The sequence below is a fragment of the Geotrypetes seraphini genome, chromosome 6, assembly GCF_902459505.1.
Source record: "Geotrypetes seraphini chromosome 6, aGeoSer1.1, whole genome shotgun sequence".
Classification (NCBI taxonomy): domain Eukaryota; kingdom Metazoa; phylum Chordata; class Amphibia; order Gymnophiona; family Dermophiidae; genus Geotrypetes; species Geotrypetes seraphini.
In genome coordinates this window covers 3,373,508-3,391,578 of record NC_047089.1, presented here as the reverse complement: position 1 = coordinate 3,391,578, position 18,071 = coordinate 3,373,508, and the positions used below count along the sequence as shown (strand labels likewise).

Here is an 18,071-nt window from a genome sequence, read left to right as displayed (position 1 = left end):
TCATCCCTACCACCATAAGGAATAATAGGGAGATAAAATCAATTTTGATGTACCAAGTACTTAAGGACTAGTGCAAGAATAAACCAGATTATCTAAAGGTAAAAATTAAGGTGGTCCCCTGTTTGCTAGAACCAAGTTGAGAACACATGTGTGACATTTTCATGGCAGAGAATTAGCGGGAGAGGGGGCAGTTCCCATTGTTATCCCTGGTTGTCTTTAATCCTCGGCTATAGCCAGGTACTCATTTACTGATTAAAAGTGGATGGATGGCAGTTTAGGAACTTCCAAGACCACAAAGCAATGTCTTCATATAGGCCAACCCTAGAAGGAAGGACTAGAGTGTCTGATCAAACAGTACAATATATACAGAACAAGCTCTTTACATGTTCTTCCCATTCTGCTTTCATCATTCAGATCTGATCTGACTTTAGATTGAATATTCGGAGTAACACCCTCTGAATCTGGTTTGTTTTGATACTATAGATTATTGGGTTTAATACAGGAGGAATCAAAAGATAGATGTTGCCCATGAGAAAGTAGATCACGGGAGGGGCATTTTTCCCAAACCTGTGTACAACAGAAAGCCCCATCATTGGGATGTAGAAGATAAGGACGGCGCAGATATGGGACACACAGGTGTTAAATGCCTTCAGGCGTTCTTGTGAAGCAATACTCAGGACAGTCATGAGGATCCTCACGTAAGACAAAGCAATGCAAGCGGAGTCTATTCCAGCAGTGAAAACAAGGACGAACAAACCGTAGATACTGTTGATTCTGGTATCCGCACACACGAGTTTCAGAATATCAGGATGGAAACAGAATGAATGAGAAAGAACATTATTTTTACAAAATGACAGACGCTTAAGTAGGAAAGGTAGCGGGATGAGCAATACCGAGCACCTAATTACAATGGCCACCCCAATCTTGTTTATGACAGGACTGGTCAGGATGGAGGTGTATCTCAGCGGGTTACAGATTGCAACAAAACGATCAAGGGCCATGGCCAAGAGCACCGAAGACTCAATTAGTGAAAAACCATGAAGAAAATACATCTGGATGTAGCAGGCATCAACGTGGATTTTGTTAGCGTTAAACCAAAATACACGGAGCATTGTGGGTAATGTAGTCAATGTCATGCATATATCATTGATAGCCAACATGGAGAGGAAGAAGTACATGGGGGTGTGGAGACTCCGTTCTGTTTTGATAATGAGAAGAATAGTGAAGTTCCCCAGATGTGCAAAAACATACAGTGCGCAGAGAGGGATGGAGATCCAGATGTGTGAAGCTTCCAGCCCAGGAATGCCAAGCAAGGTGAAGGTCAGAGGACTCAAGGTGGTGCTGTTCCAAGGGATCATTTTATAGAAGATGGTTCAACATGCAGTTCGATTTTGCTTCTCTAGATCAGGAAGAAATATTTAAATGAAATCAGTTTATGGAGTGGGATAAAGGAGGAATTTGACATTAAGCAATTTTCTAACTCCAGTTTAACCCCTAGAAGCAGGAGCAGAATAAACAAGAAAAAGTTTAATTTTGGACAACAAATGTGCATATAGCTGGGGAAGATGATAACGCGATGATAGAATATGAGATATTTAGTGGGTGCTAAATCGGTTAGCGTACCTTAATCAAAGTTTCTCAGGAGGTGCGTTCAAGCCTGAATGCTGAAAATGCTGGTGGAACTTTACAAACATCAATTCATTCCTTCTGTTTCTACATTCAGAATACGTGCAGAAGATAGTAATTGTATACCTTTTAGCTCTTTCCTGTGCCTCACTTATATCTAAAATAATAAAACGCTAGCCGCGCATGCGCACTCAACTGCGTGCTTCTGTTTTCCCTGATCTGTATGTCCGTGGCTTTGCAGGAGTGCGCATGCGCGAGTCCCCAGCCTTACTGCTTTCCAGCCGCCAGCGTTGGACTCCCTGCTCTCCAGATCGCGGTGTACAGACCGGTAGGGCACTGGGAGCTAGGGAGAAAGCAAGGGCACAGCCGGAAATGGAAAAACACCATGTGAAGTATATTTTTAAAGTTTAAAGTTGACGTGGCGGCTCCTCTCACGATCGCTGCCTGTGTCGGAAGCCTTCTCCGACGCAGGTGCGGCTCATGAGAGGAGCCGCAGCGACTTTAAAATTTAAAAATATACTTCACATGGTAGTGCCGTTTTTCGTTGATGGAGATCTGCGCGAGCAGGGAGGCGGTGTGGGGCCATAATTTTGAAGGTGGCGCGAGCTGCAGCAAGTCCGTCCTGGGCCTGCGTCTGCCTTCCGCCGACTGCCGGCTTCCTTGAAGCCCTCCTCCTGCCGGCGGGGACCGCCGGGGCCTGGGTGCGGCGGGGAAGGGGGGGGGGGTCAGCTCTCATTCTCCTAAGTCCCGGCCGTTTTGAAGTTACTCTGTGCAACGTCCATGCTTATTTTAAAAAAGGTAGGTGAAAGAAGGGGAATATTCCCCCAACAACCCCCTGACATCTCCAAACACACACCGAAGGACAGGGGCCAAGGAGAGACATTGGGAAAAAAAACCTGACACATTGACATAAATATGTCACATAAACACTCAAAAAAATATAGATGGCATTCAAATACACACACCGAAGGACAGGGGCTACTGATACAGCAAACACAGGTACATGGCATTCAAATACATTGTCAAAAGAGATATGCACAGAAAAAAAAAATACAGACATCCAGCAGCATAGGAGACAAACACCAAAACAAAGACAGAAATACATACAGTGACCAAGTAACAACAAATAGGAAAAATATAACAACTTATAATAAATCAACCATACAATGGATATTAAAGTTCTCATGGTAAGTTTTCAGTAAATTGTTTTAACTCTTAAGTCTGCACATATATTCTAGCACCCGTTAATCTAACGGGCTTAAACACTAGTATGTACATAAGAACATAAGCATCGCCACACCAGGACAGTCTGAAGGACCATCAAGCCCAGTATCCTGCTTCCAGCAGTGGCCAATCCAGGTCACAAGTCCCTGGCAAGATCCCGAAAGAGTAAAAAGAGATTTTATGCTGTTTATCCCCATCCATTTTTATAATGGCTTATGAACTTTTTTTTTGACCCTGCTAAGCTAACTGTTACATTCCAAAATGTAATTACATGTTGAGTGAAGAAATATTTTCTCAGTTTTAAATTTACTATTTGGTAGCTTTAGTCATACACCCCCTCGTTCTATAAAAGGCCACCTAAATTTAAGTGTCCTCTGAATGCTAAAATTTACAGAATTCCACCATTCACAAGGGTATGGCAATAGCACACTAACTGCTGTTCTGTAATTACACGCAAAAATGACTTAGTATGAAAATGAAAGGGGGGATTGTTCTTAGAGGAGGCCATGGCCAACATTCACATGAGCTCCTTACAGAATGCTGTAAGTAGGGTTACCATATGTCACCTCAGTAACAACCATACAAAAATAGACAAATATACTCCCTTCCTTTTGATTAAACTACAATAGCAGTTTTTAGCGCAGGGAGCTGCGCTGAATGCCCAGCGCTGCTCTCGACACTCATAGGCTCCCTGCGCTAAAATCTACTACTGCAGTTTAGTAAAAGGGGGGCCATAGTGCAAAATATAGACAGCAGATATAAATTCAGACACATTTTGATCACTAAATTGAAAATAAAATCATTTTTCCTACCTTTGTTGTCTGGTGATTTCATGAGTCTCTGGTTGCACTTTCTCTGACTGTATATCCAATCTTTCTTCCCTTCTTTCAGCCTGTATGCTTCCTCTCCTCCAGACCTCATTCTCTCCACCAACTTTTTCTTCCTCTCTCCCTGCCCTCCTCCCCTTTCTTTCTGTCCATCTTTCTTTCTGTCTTTCTGTCTCTCTGCCCCCCCCTTTATATCTGTATGTCTGTCTTTCTCTCTCCATGCCCCTTTTCTTTCTGTCTCCCTGTCTTTCTCTCTCCATGCCCCTTTTCTTTCTGTCTCCCTGTCTTTCTCTCTCCATGCCCTTGCTGTCTGTCTCCCTACCCTCCCCCATGCCACCGCCGCTACAATCGGGGAACAGGCCGCCACCGCCGCTGCAATCAGGGAGCAGGCCGCCGCCGTAAAGAGGACACTGAAGCGCCAGGCCGACCAACCTTCCCCACCCGACATCAATTCTAACGTCAGAGAGGAAGTTCTGGGCCAGCCAGGCAGCGATTGGCTGGCCCGGAACTTCCTCTCAGATGTCAGAATTGACGTTGAATGAGGAATGTTGGTCGGCCCGGCGCTTCAGCGTCCTCTTTACAGAGTCGGGAAGCAGGTAGAACGGAAGGCAACGTGAGTCTATCACGGAGCCCGAGATGAGCTCCGCGAGTGACTCACGTTGCCTTCGCGATCTACTGGTCGATTGTGATTGACCTTTTGGGCACCCCTGACCTTCTTCTCTGCTCAGTTGTCTGTATGACCATAGGGGGAGTAAGGGAGGTGGGGTCATGCCTTAATCCCTCCAGTGCTTAGTTTGGGCACCTTTTTGACTCTCATTCATTTTTAAAACAGGTCTAGTCACAAATGTCCACATGGTGCCCTGGATGCTTTGTTAAAAGCTTGATTATCCCTGCAGAATGCCCATAAGAACATAAGAAATGCCTTCTCCGGATCAGACCTAGGTCCATCTAGTCCGGCGATCCGCACACGCGGAGGCCCATTTAGGTACTCCTTTATGGAGACCCGGATTTCCCGTATCCCTCAATATGATTAGCAAGAAGGTATGCATCTAACTTGCGTTTGAAACCCAGAACAGTAGTCTCCATCACAACCTCTTCCGGGAGAGCATTCCAAGTGCCCACCACTCGTTGTACGAAACAGAACTTTCCGATGTTAGTCCTGAACCTGCTGCCGCTCAGTTTCAGGCTATGACCTCTTGTCCGTGTCACATCTGAAAATGTTAGTAATGAGGGTTCCTGATCTATTTTGTCAAATCCTTTTAATATTTTAAAAGTCTCTATCATATCTCCTCGCAGTCTTCTCTTCTCGAGGGTGAACAATCCCAGTTTCTTGAGGCGTTCTCTGTAGCTCAATTTCTCCATACCTTTGACTAGTTTCGTGGCTCGCCTCTGCACCCTCTCCAGCAGAGTTATATCCTTCTTAAGGTATGGAGACCAGTGCTGGACACAGTATTCTAAGTGTGGTCTAACCATAGCTCTATAAAGTCCTCAGCCCTTAAGATTTTGTTTATTTTATACCATTCATTTTCTAACTAGAGATCCTCTGTGTTCATCCCATGCTTTTTTGAATTCCGTCACCATTTTCATCTCCCTCAGGAGGGCAATCCAGGCATCTAAAACCCTCTCCATGAAAAAAAGAATTTCCTAACATTACTCTGCCACCCCTCAACCTCAATTCATGCCCTCTAGTTCTACCATTTTCCTTTCTCTGGAAAAGATTTGTTTCTATATTACTACCTTTTAAGAGAGCAAATAGAATACTAGGTATAATCAAGAAGGGTATTACTACCAGAACAAAAGAAGTTATCCTGCCGTTGTATCGGGCGATGGTGCGTTCGCATCTGGAGTACTGCGTCCAATATTGGTCGCTGTACCTTAAGAAGGACATGGCGTTACTCGAGAGGGTTCAGAGGAGAGCGACACGTCTGATAAAAGAGATGGAAAACCTTTCATACGCTGAGAGATTGGAGAAGCTGGGTCTCTTTTCCCTGGAGAAGAGGAGACTTACAGGGGATATGATAGAGACTTATAAGATCATGAAGGGCATAGAGAGAGTAGAGAGTAGAAAGAATAAAAGAACAAGAGGGCATTCGGAAAAGTTGAAAGGGGACAGATTCAAAACAAATGCTAGGAAGTTATTCTTTACCCAACGTGTGGTGGACACCTGGAATGCGCTTCCAGAGGGCGTAATAGGGCAGAGTACAGTACTGGGGTTTAAGAAAGGATTGGACAATTTCCTGGAAAAAGGGATAGAGGGGTATAGAGGGTTATTGCACAGGTCCTGGACTGTTGGGCCACCACATGAGCAGACTGCTGGGCATGATGGACCTCAGGTCTGACCCAGCGGAGGCATTGCTTATGTTCTTATGTATCATATCTCTCCTGTCCTCTAGAGTATACATATTCAGGTCCTCCAGTCTTTTCTTGCACACCTTTTGGAACAAGTCTCATACCATTTCCTATGAACCACTTTAAGTTTTTTTACATCCTTAGCCAGATATGGCCTCCAAAACTGAACACAGTATTCCAGGTGGGGCCTCACCAAGGACCTGTACTGGGGCATCAACACCTTTCTAATGCTGTTTATGCCTCTCTCTATTCGACCCAGCATCCTTCTGACTATAGCCACCTACTTGTCACACTGTTTTGTCGCCTTCAGGTCCCTCTCCCCATCAGTTGCATATCAGCCTCTCACCTCTGATCAGGAAAAGTCCTGAAGCTGTTGTCTCGGCTCTAGGTATCTAGTCCAGGCTGTTTTGTTCTGTACAGGTAACACCCAAACTGCAACATTCCCAATCTGTGTTCATATTCTGCCTTTGCAGCCTGTGTGAATGAACGGTGTCAGTTCTGTGAATCGAAATGACCACATTATATCCTACAGAGTCTGTGAGTGTCGTGAGACTCACATAGCCCTGCCTGATGTTTACAGTAGCACAGGAAATAGAATCGTGCATCAGTCCAAAAGGATGTTTTCACTTCTTCTAACACCCTTGAACCCAGACAGGGGAAATGTTAATGCTGACTCCACAGATTGATGGGATCACAGAATCAAGTTCCCAAACCATCTGATGTCTAGAGACGGCTGGGAAAACTGGCAGCTCATCTAGGACTGCAGCCATTTGATGAAGTTTTATTCACCTGCAACCAGGTTTCAAATAGTCCCCTTAATTACACCCCCCCCCCCCCCACTATATAAGAACATAAGAACATAAGCAATGCCTCCGCTGGGTCAGACCTGGGGGTCCATCGTGCCCAGCAGCCCGCTCACGCGGCGGCCCAACAGGTCCAGGACTGTGTAGTAATCCTCTATCTATACCCTTCTATCCCCTTTTTCAGCAGGAAATTGTCCAATCCTTTCTTAAACCCCAGTACCGTACTCTGCCCTATTACGTCCTCTGGAAGCGCATTCCAGGTGTCCACCACATGTTAATTATATTACATCATTACATTAGTGACTTTTATTCCGGTTCAAGGTGGATTACATAAGAGGTGATCAGGACATGTGAAGGACAGTTCCATAAACCAGGGGCTCATGTATGTACGTGTTAACATTTAGAATAACATATTGTCACGTATGTGCACACAGCACTAAAGCTGCTAGATGCGTGCACCTGGATGTTAAAGCACTCAGGTGCCTGGATAAAGACCTGCCTGGTCCATCCAGTCTGCCCAACAGTCACATTGATTATCAAGGCAATGTTGAATCAACAATCCAGCTTTGCGTCAGAGGGAACGTGCTACCGAGGTGGAGAGCTATAGCTGGCCAGCGAACCTCAGCAGGCTGCTTTGTCGAAGAAGAACAGCAACGGCAGAAGCGGTTCATGCCAGTGGGCCAGAAGACACCAGGAACAATGGATGGAGGGAGGATAAGAATGGGAGGGGGAGCAGAAGGGGGCCACGGAACAGGCAGGCTTGGCACTACAGGGGGCCATGGGGAGAAGGAGAGGGGGCTACTTTGGGGGGGAGGGATGTGCTGGGGGCAGACAGCAATCATGCTTTGCTCTGGGAGAGGGGGGAACAGAAGGGGGCCAAGGAGCAGGCAGGCATGGCACAACAGGGGGCAGGGGGAGAGGGAAAGGGGCTGCTTTGGGAAAGGGGTGTGCTGGGGGGCAGACAGCAATCATGCTTTGCTCTGGGAGGGGGGGAACAGAAGGGGGCCACGGAGAGACAAGCAGGCATGGCACAACAGAGAAATACAGGCAGGCAGGGGGCCAGGGAAATAGACAGAAAGAAAAACAGACAGACAGGGGGCCAGGGAGAGACACAGACAAAAAGAATGACAGACTGACAGACAGCATCCAAGGAGAGAGAGACAAAGAAAAAAAACCAGACAGACAGACAGACATCTACTCTAGCACCCGTTAATGTAACGGGCTTAAACACTAGTACTGTATAAGGAAACTTCAGGCGCCAGGTACCGAATTATCCCTATTGGGTCTAAAAGTGCTGCTGTTGTTTACTGTGCAAAGCCATGAGGGGTAAAATCGTCTATGTCCCAAAGTAAAAGACATGTTATTTCCTCCCTGACCTATAAATCTTTCTGGGAAGATCTCCTTGCAGCCCAGCTAAAAATGCCTACACTATGGAGGACCCCTGGAGCAGGGTTGTTTTTAAGCAAGACTTTCGACCTATTTACTCAGAGCAATCTCCTTAGAGCAAAGAAAGCAAGAGCAGTGAGACAGAGGGAGGAAAATAGCTGGTTCCTATTTACTACCATGCATTCTTTCATGATGCCGTTTATGAATAGACAAATCTGAATTTTTAACCATGCTCCTCACCAAATAAACTTCAAAAATATGAAAGAGTGCTTGCTGGGTGCAAAAATAATAATAACAATAATAATAATTTTATTCTTATATACCACCAAAGCCATGGTAGTTCGAGGCGGTTTACAACAAGAAGAGCTGGACAATCTGCGAAAATAATTACAACGAAGTCGTCGAATACATGTGGAGAGGGTGGATACAAGTTGAGTGGGAGAAAGTCAGAGTGATAGACACAGTGTAGAAACATTGAGTACATGGTAAGGCATTAAGAGTTCATGGTTACAAATCGGTTGAACAGGTTTGGTTTAACTAGCATTCCCCACCCTTTTCTCCAAAAAGAATCCACTTACTGGTCTTCTTCAGGATCTGTTAACATAGATGTGGCATGATCCTTCACAGCCATCCTCGGATTAAACCACAATGACTACTAGAGCTATTTATATTCTCTACTGAAACAGTCAAGGTCCTCAGGGTCAACAAAGTCCTTTGGCTCAGTTTCACTGAATGTAAATATTTTTTCAGTGCTCACCTGAAATATAGGGCACTCAAATTGCAAACTATCTTCCAAATTAATGATGAATCTTAGGTCAGATCTTAGAATCTTCCGGAAAAGATATCAAAATGATGTTATTTAGAAAATATGTCCTGCAATGCTAATCCAATGTTTGTCTAATAATAAGCTTTGAAATGTAGTTCCCTGGGAATGTCCAGATACCTTTTATTGTAATCTGCAAGAACTGAAAGGTTAAGGTGGAATAGAAGTCAATAAATGTAATAAGAACATAAGAATAGCCTTACTGGGTCAACCAGGTGGCCCATTCTCACAGTGGCCAGCTGGCCAAAACCCAAGGAGTAGCAATATTCTATGCTACCAATCCAGGGCAAGCAGTGGCTTTCTCAATAACAAACTATGGACTTTTCCTCCAGGAATTTGTCCAAACCTTCCTTAAAACCAGCTACGCTATCTGCTCTTACCACATCCTCTGGCAACGCGTTCCAGAGTTTAACTAATCTCTGAGTGAAAAAAATGTCCTCCTATTGGTTGTAAAAGTATTTCCCTGTAATTGAGTGTCCCCTAGTCTTTGTAATTTATGACGGAGTGAAAAATTGATCCACTTGTACCCGTTCTACTCCACTCAGGATTTTGAACGGGTACAAGTGGAAATCCATCCAAACTAATATCAACAAGGCTACAGGTGTCAGCTATTTCCTTGCATTGTCAATAGAGAAAAATCCTTATATGCAACCAAGCTAGTTGCTGGAGAGAGTACAAGCTATTTGCGTATTCCTCTCTGCTTCCTGAGGTCAATTCAAGTTTCCAAGTTTATTTAACATTTGATATATGTGGGTTCCATTTAAAATAAGAAATTAAAATAGAGTAAAATTGGAAAATACAGTCTGATATATGAAACTATGAAATTACATTATTAACAGATAAAGGACAAATAAAGTATAGTAAAACTTAATGTGTGCTTCTAAATCTATATTGATACTCATTGAGTCTTGCCTGAGACATAAATCAATTGAATCGAACTGAAAATAAGAAAGATTTTAAAAGTGATTTGAAATGTTCTAAATTGGTTTCAGACCGATTATGTTTAGGGAGAGCATTCCAAAGTTGTGGACAATTAACTGAAAAGATACCTTCTCTAGTAGATGCCTTTGTGATGTATCGAAGAGATGGAATAGTAAGAAGATTCTGTTGACGTGTACGAAGTGTATGGGAAGGTGTAGATGGTATCAAGTCATAATCGAGAGAAGGTGGATATTGAGTAGATCTTCTATGTTCAATGCTATTTAATAAGCAACCAACGGACTGACTTTAAAAGCCACGTGTCAGCCTTACTTTGTTAGCTGAAAGCATTTTCGGTTGGCCTAACCAACGTCAGCAAAGGCCTCTGGGACATTCTATCAATCTGACTCTGGAATGTTGATGCAGATAGACCCTAAAAGCTCCTGCACAAATTCCACATACATTAAGGGCTCCTTTTACAAAGGTGCACTACCGGTTTTATCGCATGCACTGGATTAGCGCTAGCTGAAAATCTACTGCCTGCTCAAAAGGAGGCAGTAGCGGCTAGTGCGCGGGCAATTATTCCGCTGTCACAAGCACTGCTCAGAGCGGAGTGGTATCGTGACAAAATCTATGCTCTGGCGTGTCCCCCCACACCGGGGGTATCTTCAGGTCTTTGACTGGGCCTTAGGCAATCGCCTAGGCCTGGGAGAAAAGGGTAAGTATTGGCCTCAAAATACAAAGTCCAGTCAGAATTCTTCCAAAACACAATAATAGTTTTAATCTGACCTCGATGGTCAAAAGAACAAAGCATACAGGCCACACATGCAGCACTCCACAAAATCCAGTTTTCAATAATGAAAGAGAAAAAAAAAAGATTAAAGGTTCAAAAGAACACGTAAACAGATCTGTCCCACCTGAGACCATTCGCTCTGGCTCAGTAGAGAGACTAGGCTTATATTTCAGCAAAACCAAAACTTTTCTCTTGTAGCCGTGGTTTGAGATTTCCACAGCAGGTACATGAAGTCCCATCATATCTTATAACACCAGGCGATTCATGTTCTCCCCTGGGCAGCTAACAACAAGACCGTTTCCTAAGGCTGCTGAGGGCTTCCGTTATTTCTCAGTAGGCAGCAGAGCTGAGAGAGAGGTTCTGTAATTACCCTCCCAACCACGGCACACACAGGGAGGTTTAGAATCACAAAGCATTCATGTAGTCCAATATACTTTAGCCCAAACTTCACATGGTCGCTGCAGTAAATCCCTCAGGTGAGTAACCTCCTCAGTTAACCTAAAGTTTAGCTTCAATGACAAGGAGCAGAATAAAAAAGCATTCCCTATTCAAAGAGTGAGAAAAATAAACCACTGGCTGCTTTTCCAGCTACTCACTGTTAATTAATGTCCCTGGGCTGTGCCTGACTCTGTAATGGAGCCAGCTTCCTGCACTTCCATTCCTTCCACCCACTCTGGAAACTGGCAGGTAGAAGTGGGAAGGCTTTCCTCCACCTCCTGCATAGGCCAGTCTGGGACCTCAGTCACTGCTTCCTTGTCCCAAGGCTCTTGCTCTGCTCTGGGCTGCTGGAGTGACTCAGCCTCGTCACTCTCTCCTCCCCCTACTGCTTACTTCAGCCTCCCTTTAATCAGTCCAAAGCCACTCCCCCTCAGCCTGTAGAGGGGGGATGGGCTTTGGTTCTACTGCAGGCTTCCCTTGCCTGTTTTGCCTGGGTTTTCTAGGCTCACCTAGCTTATCTTTGGCTGCCCTAGCTGACGTATAGACAGGATGCCCACGTTGCAAGTCTGCCTGCCCCTGATCCAGATCATCACTGCTTTGGTCATATGGGCAAGGGAGGTCAGCCTCAAGTTGGTCCCCAGAATTAATCTGGTCAGCTCTTCTGCAAAACTAGTGCGGGTGCTAGGTTTGTCACACTGCGCATTAAAGCCCTTGCGCACCTTCGTACAAGGAGCCCTAAGTATTCAGCCAGGCTGGATTGTTTATCAAGAAAGATATGTTACTTGAATGGGACAGACAGATTAATTCCATCTACCATTCCTGTAAGTGTCATACCTACCTTATCAATTAAGGATGGCAGAGAAAGATGCTGGAAAATGTGTATTTAAAAATAAATGCTATTTTTAGAACAAGATTCCAACCTATAAAAGCCTTTTCTCTTGACACCCCCCCTCTCTCTCTCTCTGGATCCTTGTTTACACCCCCCCCCCAGACTCTAGCTTATCTTCCTTTCTGTCCTACAAAAGAATAGAAGGAGCCTCTGAATCTACTCTCTAGTTGTAAAAGCCTATTTTTATCTCTATAATGGAATATTTTTCTGTACTTTAGTACCAAGCATATATATGGTATCTCTGTAATATTAAGCCTATTTCTACACAATATATTCTATATACAGTCACTCATGGCTATTGGTGTTATCAGTTTCTCTTCCTGCTGAACCTCTCTGAGGGTACTGAACCCAGGACCTCTGGTGGATTGTAGGGCTACCACCTTACATTTTGGACTTTGGCTGACACCCATCCTCCTTCCAGTCACTTTTCAAAAGTAGTTTTCTCCTCTCTATGGCCCTGATGCTAATGTTCTGAGTCTTATTCCCTATCTCAGAGCACTATCAGCTTCAGAACCATACAACTTATTCTCTACATTTGGTGCTTTTCTGTTTTCTAACTTGCTCTTCACTCTTTAATCTCAGAGTGTTTTCTTTTCCTCCAAATGCACCAAAACTTACTGCCATAGGGGAAAATGAACAACAGTCCTCATTAAAAGGTTTTCACCCTTATATGTAATCAGTAGTGTGATATCATATAATTTGTGTTGGATCTATCAGAATATTTCAATATCTAACCCAATCTGCATATAAAGTAATTGGGTAAATTCTTATTCATCACAGAAACTTAGACACGTCTCCTTCTTCTACTTTATAGACAATAGGGCTCATTTTCAAAGCACTTATACTTAGAGAAAGGGCAGTAAATAGGTGGAATAGTCTCCCGGTAGAGGTGGTGCAGGCAAGACTCTGTCTGAATTCAAGAAAGTTTGGGATATGTACATGGGATACGTTTTAACAACTTTGAACAGTTTAGTGTCATCTGCAAATTTAATCACCTCACTCATCGTTCCAACTTCCAGATAATTTATAAATAAGTTAAATAGCACCAGTCCCAGTACAGACCCCTGTGGCACTCCACTGTTTACTCTACTCCATTGAGAAAAATGACCTCAGTACAAATTTTCCAATACAAGTTTTATCCTAATTTGACACATTTAGACAGTGTACAGGTTAAACTTGCCATAGTTACAGTGCAGGATTTTTCAATACAAGTTTTCCTAATGTGACACATACTGGGATCCAGTATCAATATACATTTCATTGTAATTCATCAGTCATGGGCCGGGGAGTTAGGTGAAGAGGTATGTTTTTATTGCTTTCCTAAAGCTGAGAAGTCCTTCAAGGGATCTGATCTGCGGGGGCAGTTGATTCCAGTGGCTCGGTATGAAGTGGGAGTAGGAATGTCATTTATCAGTTTGCAGTTGAAGGGCATGACCAGGGGGCGTTTTGAGGTGTATTTCATCTTGGGAGCAGAGGGACCTATTCAGCACATATGGAGGAAGCTTAGCCATCATGTAGTCCGGTACCATGTCATGCAAGGATTTGAATGCTAGCATCAGGCTCTTGAAGGTGCAGTATTTGGCTACAGGCAGCCAGTGAGCAGATGGTAGAGTCTTGGAGACATGGTCATGGGCACGGAGGTTTTCTAGAAGACTGATTGCCACATTTTGTACATGCTGAAGACATTGTATGTTCTTCGCTATGAGACCATTGAATAGTGCATTGCAGTAGTCCATGTGGGAGAGTACTAAGGCATAGAGTATCTGGGTGATGTCAGACTCAGAAATGTAATTCCTTATTTTTCGTAGTTCTCACAGGTAGTAAAATGAGGAAGATACCACCTGAGAGATGTGGTCAGAAAGTGATAGGTTAGAATCAAGAAGTATTCCTAGGCTGCGCGCTTGGTCTTTCACAGTTGAGTCCCAGCATAGCGAGGGACGGATGTAGTTGCAGTATTCTTTGTAGATCCAATGGAGTTTCATTTTAGAGGCATAATTTGTTGACATACATCCAGTTTCTGATTTTCAAGAGGCAGTTTAGGAGTTTCGTGATCTGGCCGTCATGGATTTCTCCTAGTGGTAGGTATAGTTGGATGTCATCTGCGAAGGAGTGAATCTGTATTTGATATTTGCGGGCTATGACTAGGACAGGTCTAACATAGAGATTGAATAATTGGGAGGATAGCAGAGTTTATTTATTTGCCAGATTTGAAACTAACCGAAAAGGCAGTTTAGAGAACATAAAATACAAAAAAGCACAGTGAGAGGCTGCAATGGAGGCAGGATTGGGGACATTAGAGGAAAGGACTGCTGGGTCCTGTGAGCAGGAGAGAGGCGCATGTGTTATGGCTAATCTCACTGCTGATAAACATCAGATTTTAATGGTGGGAAAAGCTGACAGAAGCTAGAAAGGAGACGATAGAGGCAGAACTCCTGGAAGAAGAGGGTCACGTCACAGTCAAGCAGCAGACTAGTCAGTGGAAGGGAACACTCGAAAACCTCTGCTGCTACCAGAGAGAGAGTTAAAACTGAGGTGAACCCAGAAGTACAGGGCAACCACTGGGAGAGCAATGATACCCAGGAGAGGCAAAGACAAGACCAGCACCTTGCTCAGTGTCAACCACCAGATAGGCCCCTGCTGATAGGTAGAGGCAATGAGCTTAAACCAAAAATTGTAAAAACGTTTTTATGAAGGCTGACAATGTGCCCCTACGAGCTGTTGCTGTCCTAGGTCCTGAAAGTTATTTTGTGGTTTAATGTGTGTATGAATGCGTGAAATGAGAAAGTAAAATATTCTCTGCTAATCTAAAGCATGAAATATTTAAATCTTCTAATGTAGAAGAAAACTAACACCATGATTGTTAACTCTGATAGAAAAGGAGTTTTGAAGCTGCAGATCTTTGCAAAATTGTCAATATTCTTTTTTTAAAAACTGATTGACATAAATCCTTAGTAACTATAAAAAAATGATATGAAAAAAAGAGCTATTAAAGGCCATCACGTCACTATGCAATACGAAAGCAGAAGGTCATCATATTAAAAATAGAGGTCTGCACGGTAACGGAGATTGCGGGAATCCCCCCTAACCCACGGGACTCCCACGGGGACCCCCCTCTGGCCCACGGGACTCCCACAGGGACCCCCTCTAGCCAATGGGACTCCCACAGGGATGGAAGGCTTTGGAGCAGGGTTCGTCCATATAATATAATGGACACGTCAGCCTTAGTAAAAGAGGGGGTTTATAAGTTAATTACCTGAACAGAAAACAAAAAAAGGGTTCCACCAGAGATTCCACAAGGAAAACAGCAGCGCAAACACAAAAGAAACTGTGGAATTGATGATCCTGTCAGAAGTAATTGCTGCATTTTATGGAGATGGGCAGGAATGGAGGTAATTCCTTGCGGGGATGGGTGGGGACGGAGAGGATCCTGGCGGGGACGGGTGGGGATGGGTGGGATTTCTGTCTCTGCGCAACTCTCTAATTAAAAACACGACAACAATTTAAATCATCATCTGTCTTTAACCCCGCACAGGTTTTAGTGCCGGCAGTGGTGGTAACTACTCCAACGCGCATCAGCGTCAGAGCAGTTACTGCCACTGCTGGCGCTAAAACTCACGCTACGTGCTAGTAAAGGAGGGGGTAAATGAGGCATCACAAGCACCTTTTTTTTCCTTTGATTTCAATTTTTAATCTAATTCCATTTCATTTATTTTTATGGGTTTGGGTTTTTTTTTTTTGGGGGGGGTTTAGAAGTAGATAATTTTATGTTTAAATATTTTTATTCATTTTCAAAATCAAACCAACCACAAAAACACAGATCTGGAATAGCATAGTAATAAACAGTTCTATATCACCCACCCCAACCCTCCCCACAGTAATAAAAGTATCTCTGTTGCAAATCCAAGAACTAGAATAACGAGGTTAACCATTCAGTAGTCTGCTGTGAGCATAGGGTGTCATCCCAGACTTCAAGAACAAATGGGATACCTATGTGGGATCCCTACGAGGTCATGCCAAGGGATAGGGTCACTAGGACTTGAATGAGCAGGTCAGTAGAGTGACAGTATAATTAAATTGTACTTTAGGGGGTCAGTAGACTTAAGAGGGTGGGTAAATGGTGTGGGCAGACTTGATGGGCTATAGCCCTTATCTGCCGTCAACTTTCTATGTTTCTATGTTTCTATAGAGAGCCAAAAGGGTTCCCATATGGAACAAAAACGTTTTCCCCTAGGAAAGTCACGGCACTCCAAGGCAGCATGTCCAATCATAAGGGATTGCCAATGAGAATAAGATGGCGAGTATGCCACAATCCATACAGCCAATATTGATTTCAGTCCCTGAAGAATTGAGCGGTCCAAAAAGGCTGACATCCCTTTGCGCTTCGAAAGCAAGAGAGTGTAGGTCCCAAAGAGATCTTGTGGAGTAGGTGTCCAATGCCGTTGCCACATAAGTGAAATATCATGTCCCAAACGTTGCCAAAATGCTATGACATTAGGACAGAACCAAAATTGGTGGCCTAATGAGGCATAGGACTGTCTACATTTCAGACAACAATGAGAACTGGTAATAGTCATACGAAATGCTCTAGTAGGTGAGATATGTAAACGAAAGAAAAATTTATGTTGGAGTTCCCACAAAATGATGTTAGGAGTCAACATTAGAGCTTTCTTTAGATAGCGCTGTAAGTGGAGTGCAGAAATCAGGCTCTGTAAATCATCAGTCCAAAGTATGGCTAAGAGTTCCAAATTAATGCTCAGTTGACAGTCCAAACAAAGAGGTATATGTATTTGTGCTGATAAACTAAACATTTCAGAGACATGCTCTCTACAGGACTCCAATAAATTACATATAGGTTGAGACTACAAGTGGTGTTTCAATTGAAGGTAGGCAAAAACATCAGTGTGCAATAAAGAATATTTGTGTCGTAACTGTTCAAAAGAATACATAGTACCTTTCTCCTTAACCACTTGAAACAGATATTACAAACCCTGCTCCTTCCAACGATGAAAAGAGGAGCACTGAATCCCTGGTATAAAATCAGCATTACCCTGTATAGGTAAATATGGCGCAACCCCTGATGATATATGAAGGCTCTTGCACACCCAACGCCAAGTATGGCGAGCCGGGGAAAAAAAATCAAATATATGGAAACCTGTGATCGAAGGGATGGATTGGTGACATGTAGCATGTAACTAAAATGAAAAGGACGTAAAAGAGAAGGCTCAAGAGAAGTATCAGAAAAAGTGGATGTCCCTCTAAGCCAATTATTAAGATGTCTCATTTGACAGGCCATAGCATGCCATCAGATATTTAATAACCCATAGCCCCCTCTTACCCTTGGTAAACAGGCCCTGACATAGGTTAGCCTTGCTCTTTTTCTGTGCCACAAGTAGGCCTGCAAAACCCAAATAAGACATGTTTCTTGGGAGCGGGAAAGTAGCAAAGGCAACATCTGGAATAGATAAAGCCATCTAGGGAATATGACCATATTGTATAGCAAATTCTAAACAGCTCTGAGATTATAGATCCAAAGACCCGCTATTCAAACAAGTATATTTAGACAGGTCTTATGGCTATAAAGCTTCCTATATAAATTCTTCAAGATTCTAAATGCTCTCAAAGACCTCAGTGGTACCTTTTGTATGTCTTAAACTTTTTACCATACAGAGTAATGGCACCCAAATTCGTCATTGGTCCCAAAATTTGTATCTTATATATCACACATTTTTTAGATTTTTTAATTTTTAATAGAATAGAATACTCATCTTCATCTACGTGGGGGGGGGAGGGCAAGCACTCCGACATAGAACTATGTTTCGCCCACACAGGGCTTTATCAAGGAAATCCCTCTTAAGCCAAATGGCTCATCCTCACTGTGTTGAAAAATGAGCGAACGTGGGGAGCATGAGTCCACAGCTTGATAATTCAAACATGGAGATTGTCTACAGCTTCTTCAAATACTTAAGCATGTGGCTTAGAAGATGTCTGGTGATTG

General features: G+C 43.5%; 1 protein-coding gene across 1 annotated transcript; it reads right to left on the bottom strand.

Annotated features, from left to right (window-relative positions):
* Nucleotides 1-410: 410 nt before the first annotated feature.
* Nucleotides 411-1,358, bottom strand: LOC117362308 (olfactory receptor 51G2-like). The gene has a single exon (XM_033948518.1). The coding sequence runs from the start codon at nucleotides 1,356-1,358 to the stop codon at nucleotides 411-413; it is 948 nt and encodes a 315-aa protein (XP_033804409.1).
* Nucleotides 1,359-18,071: the final 16,713 nt, after the last annotated feature.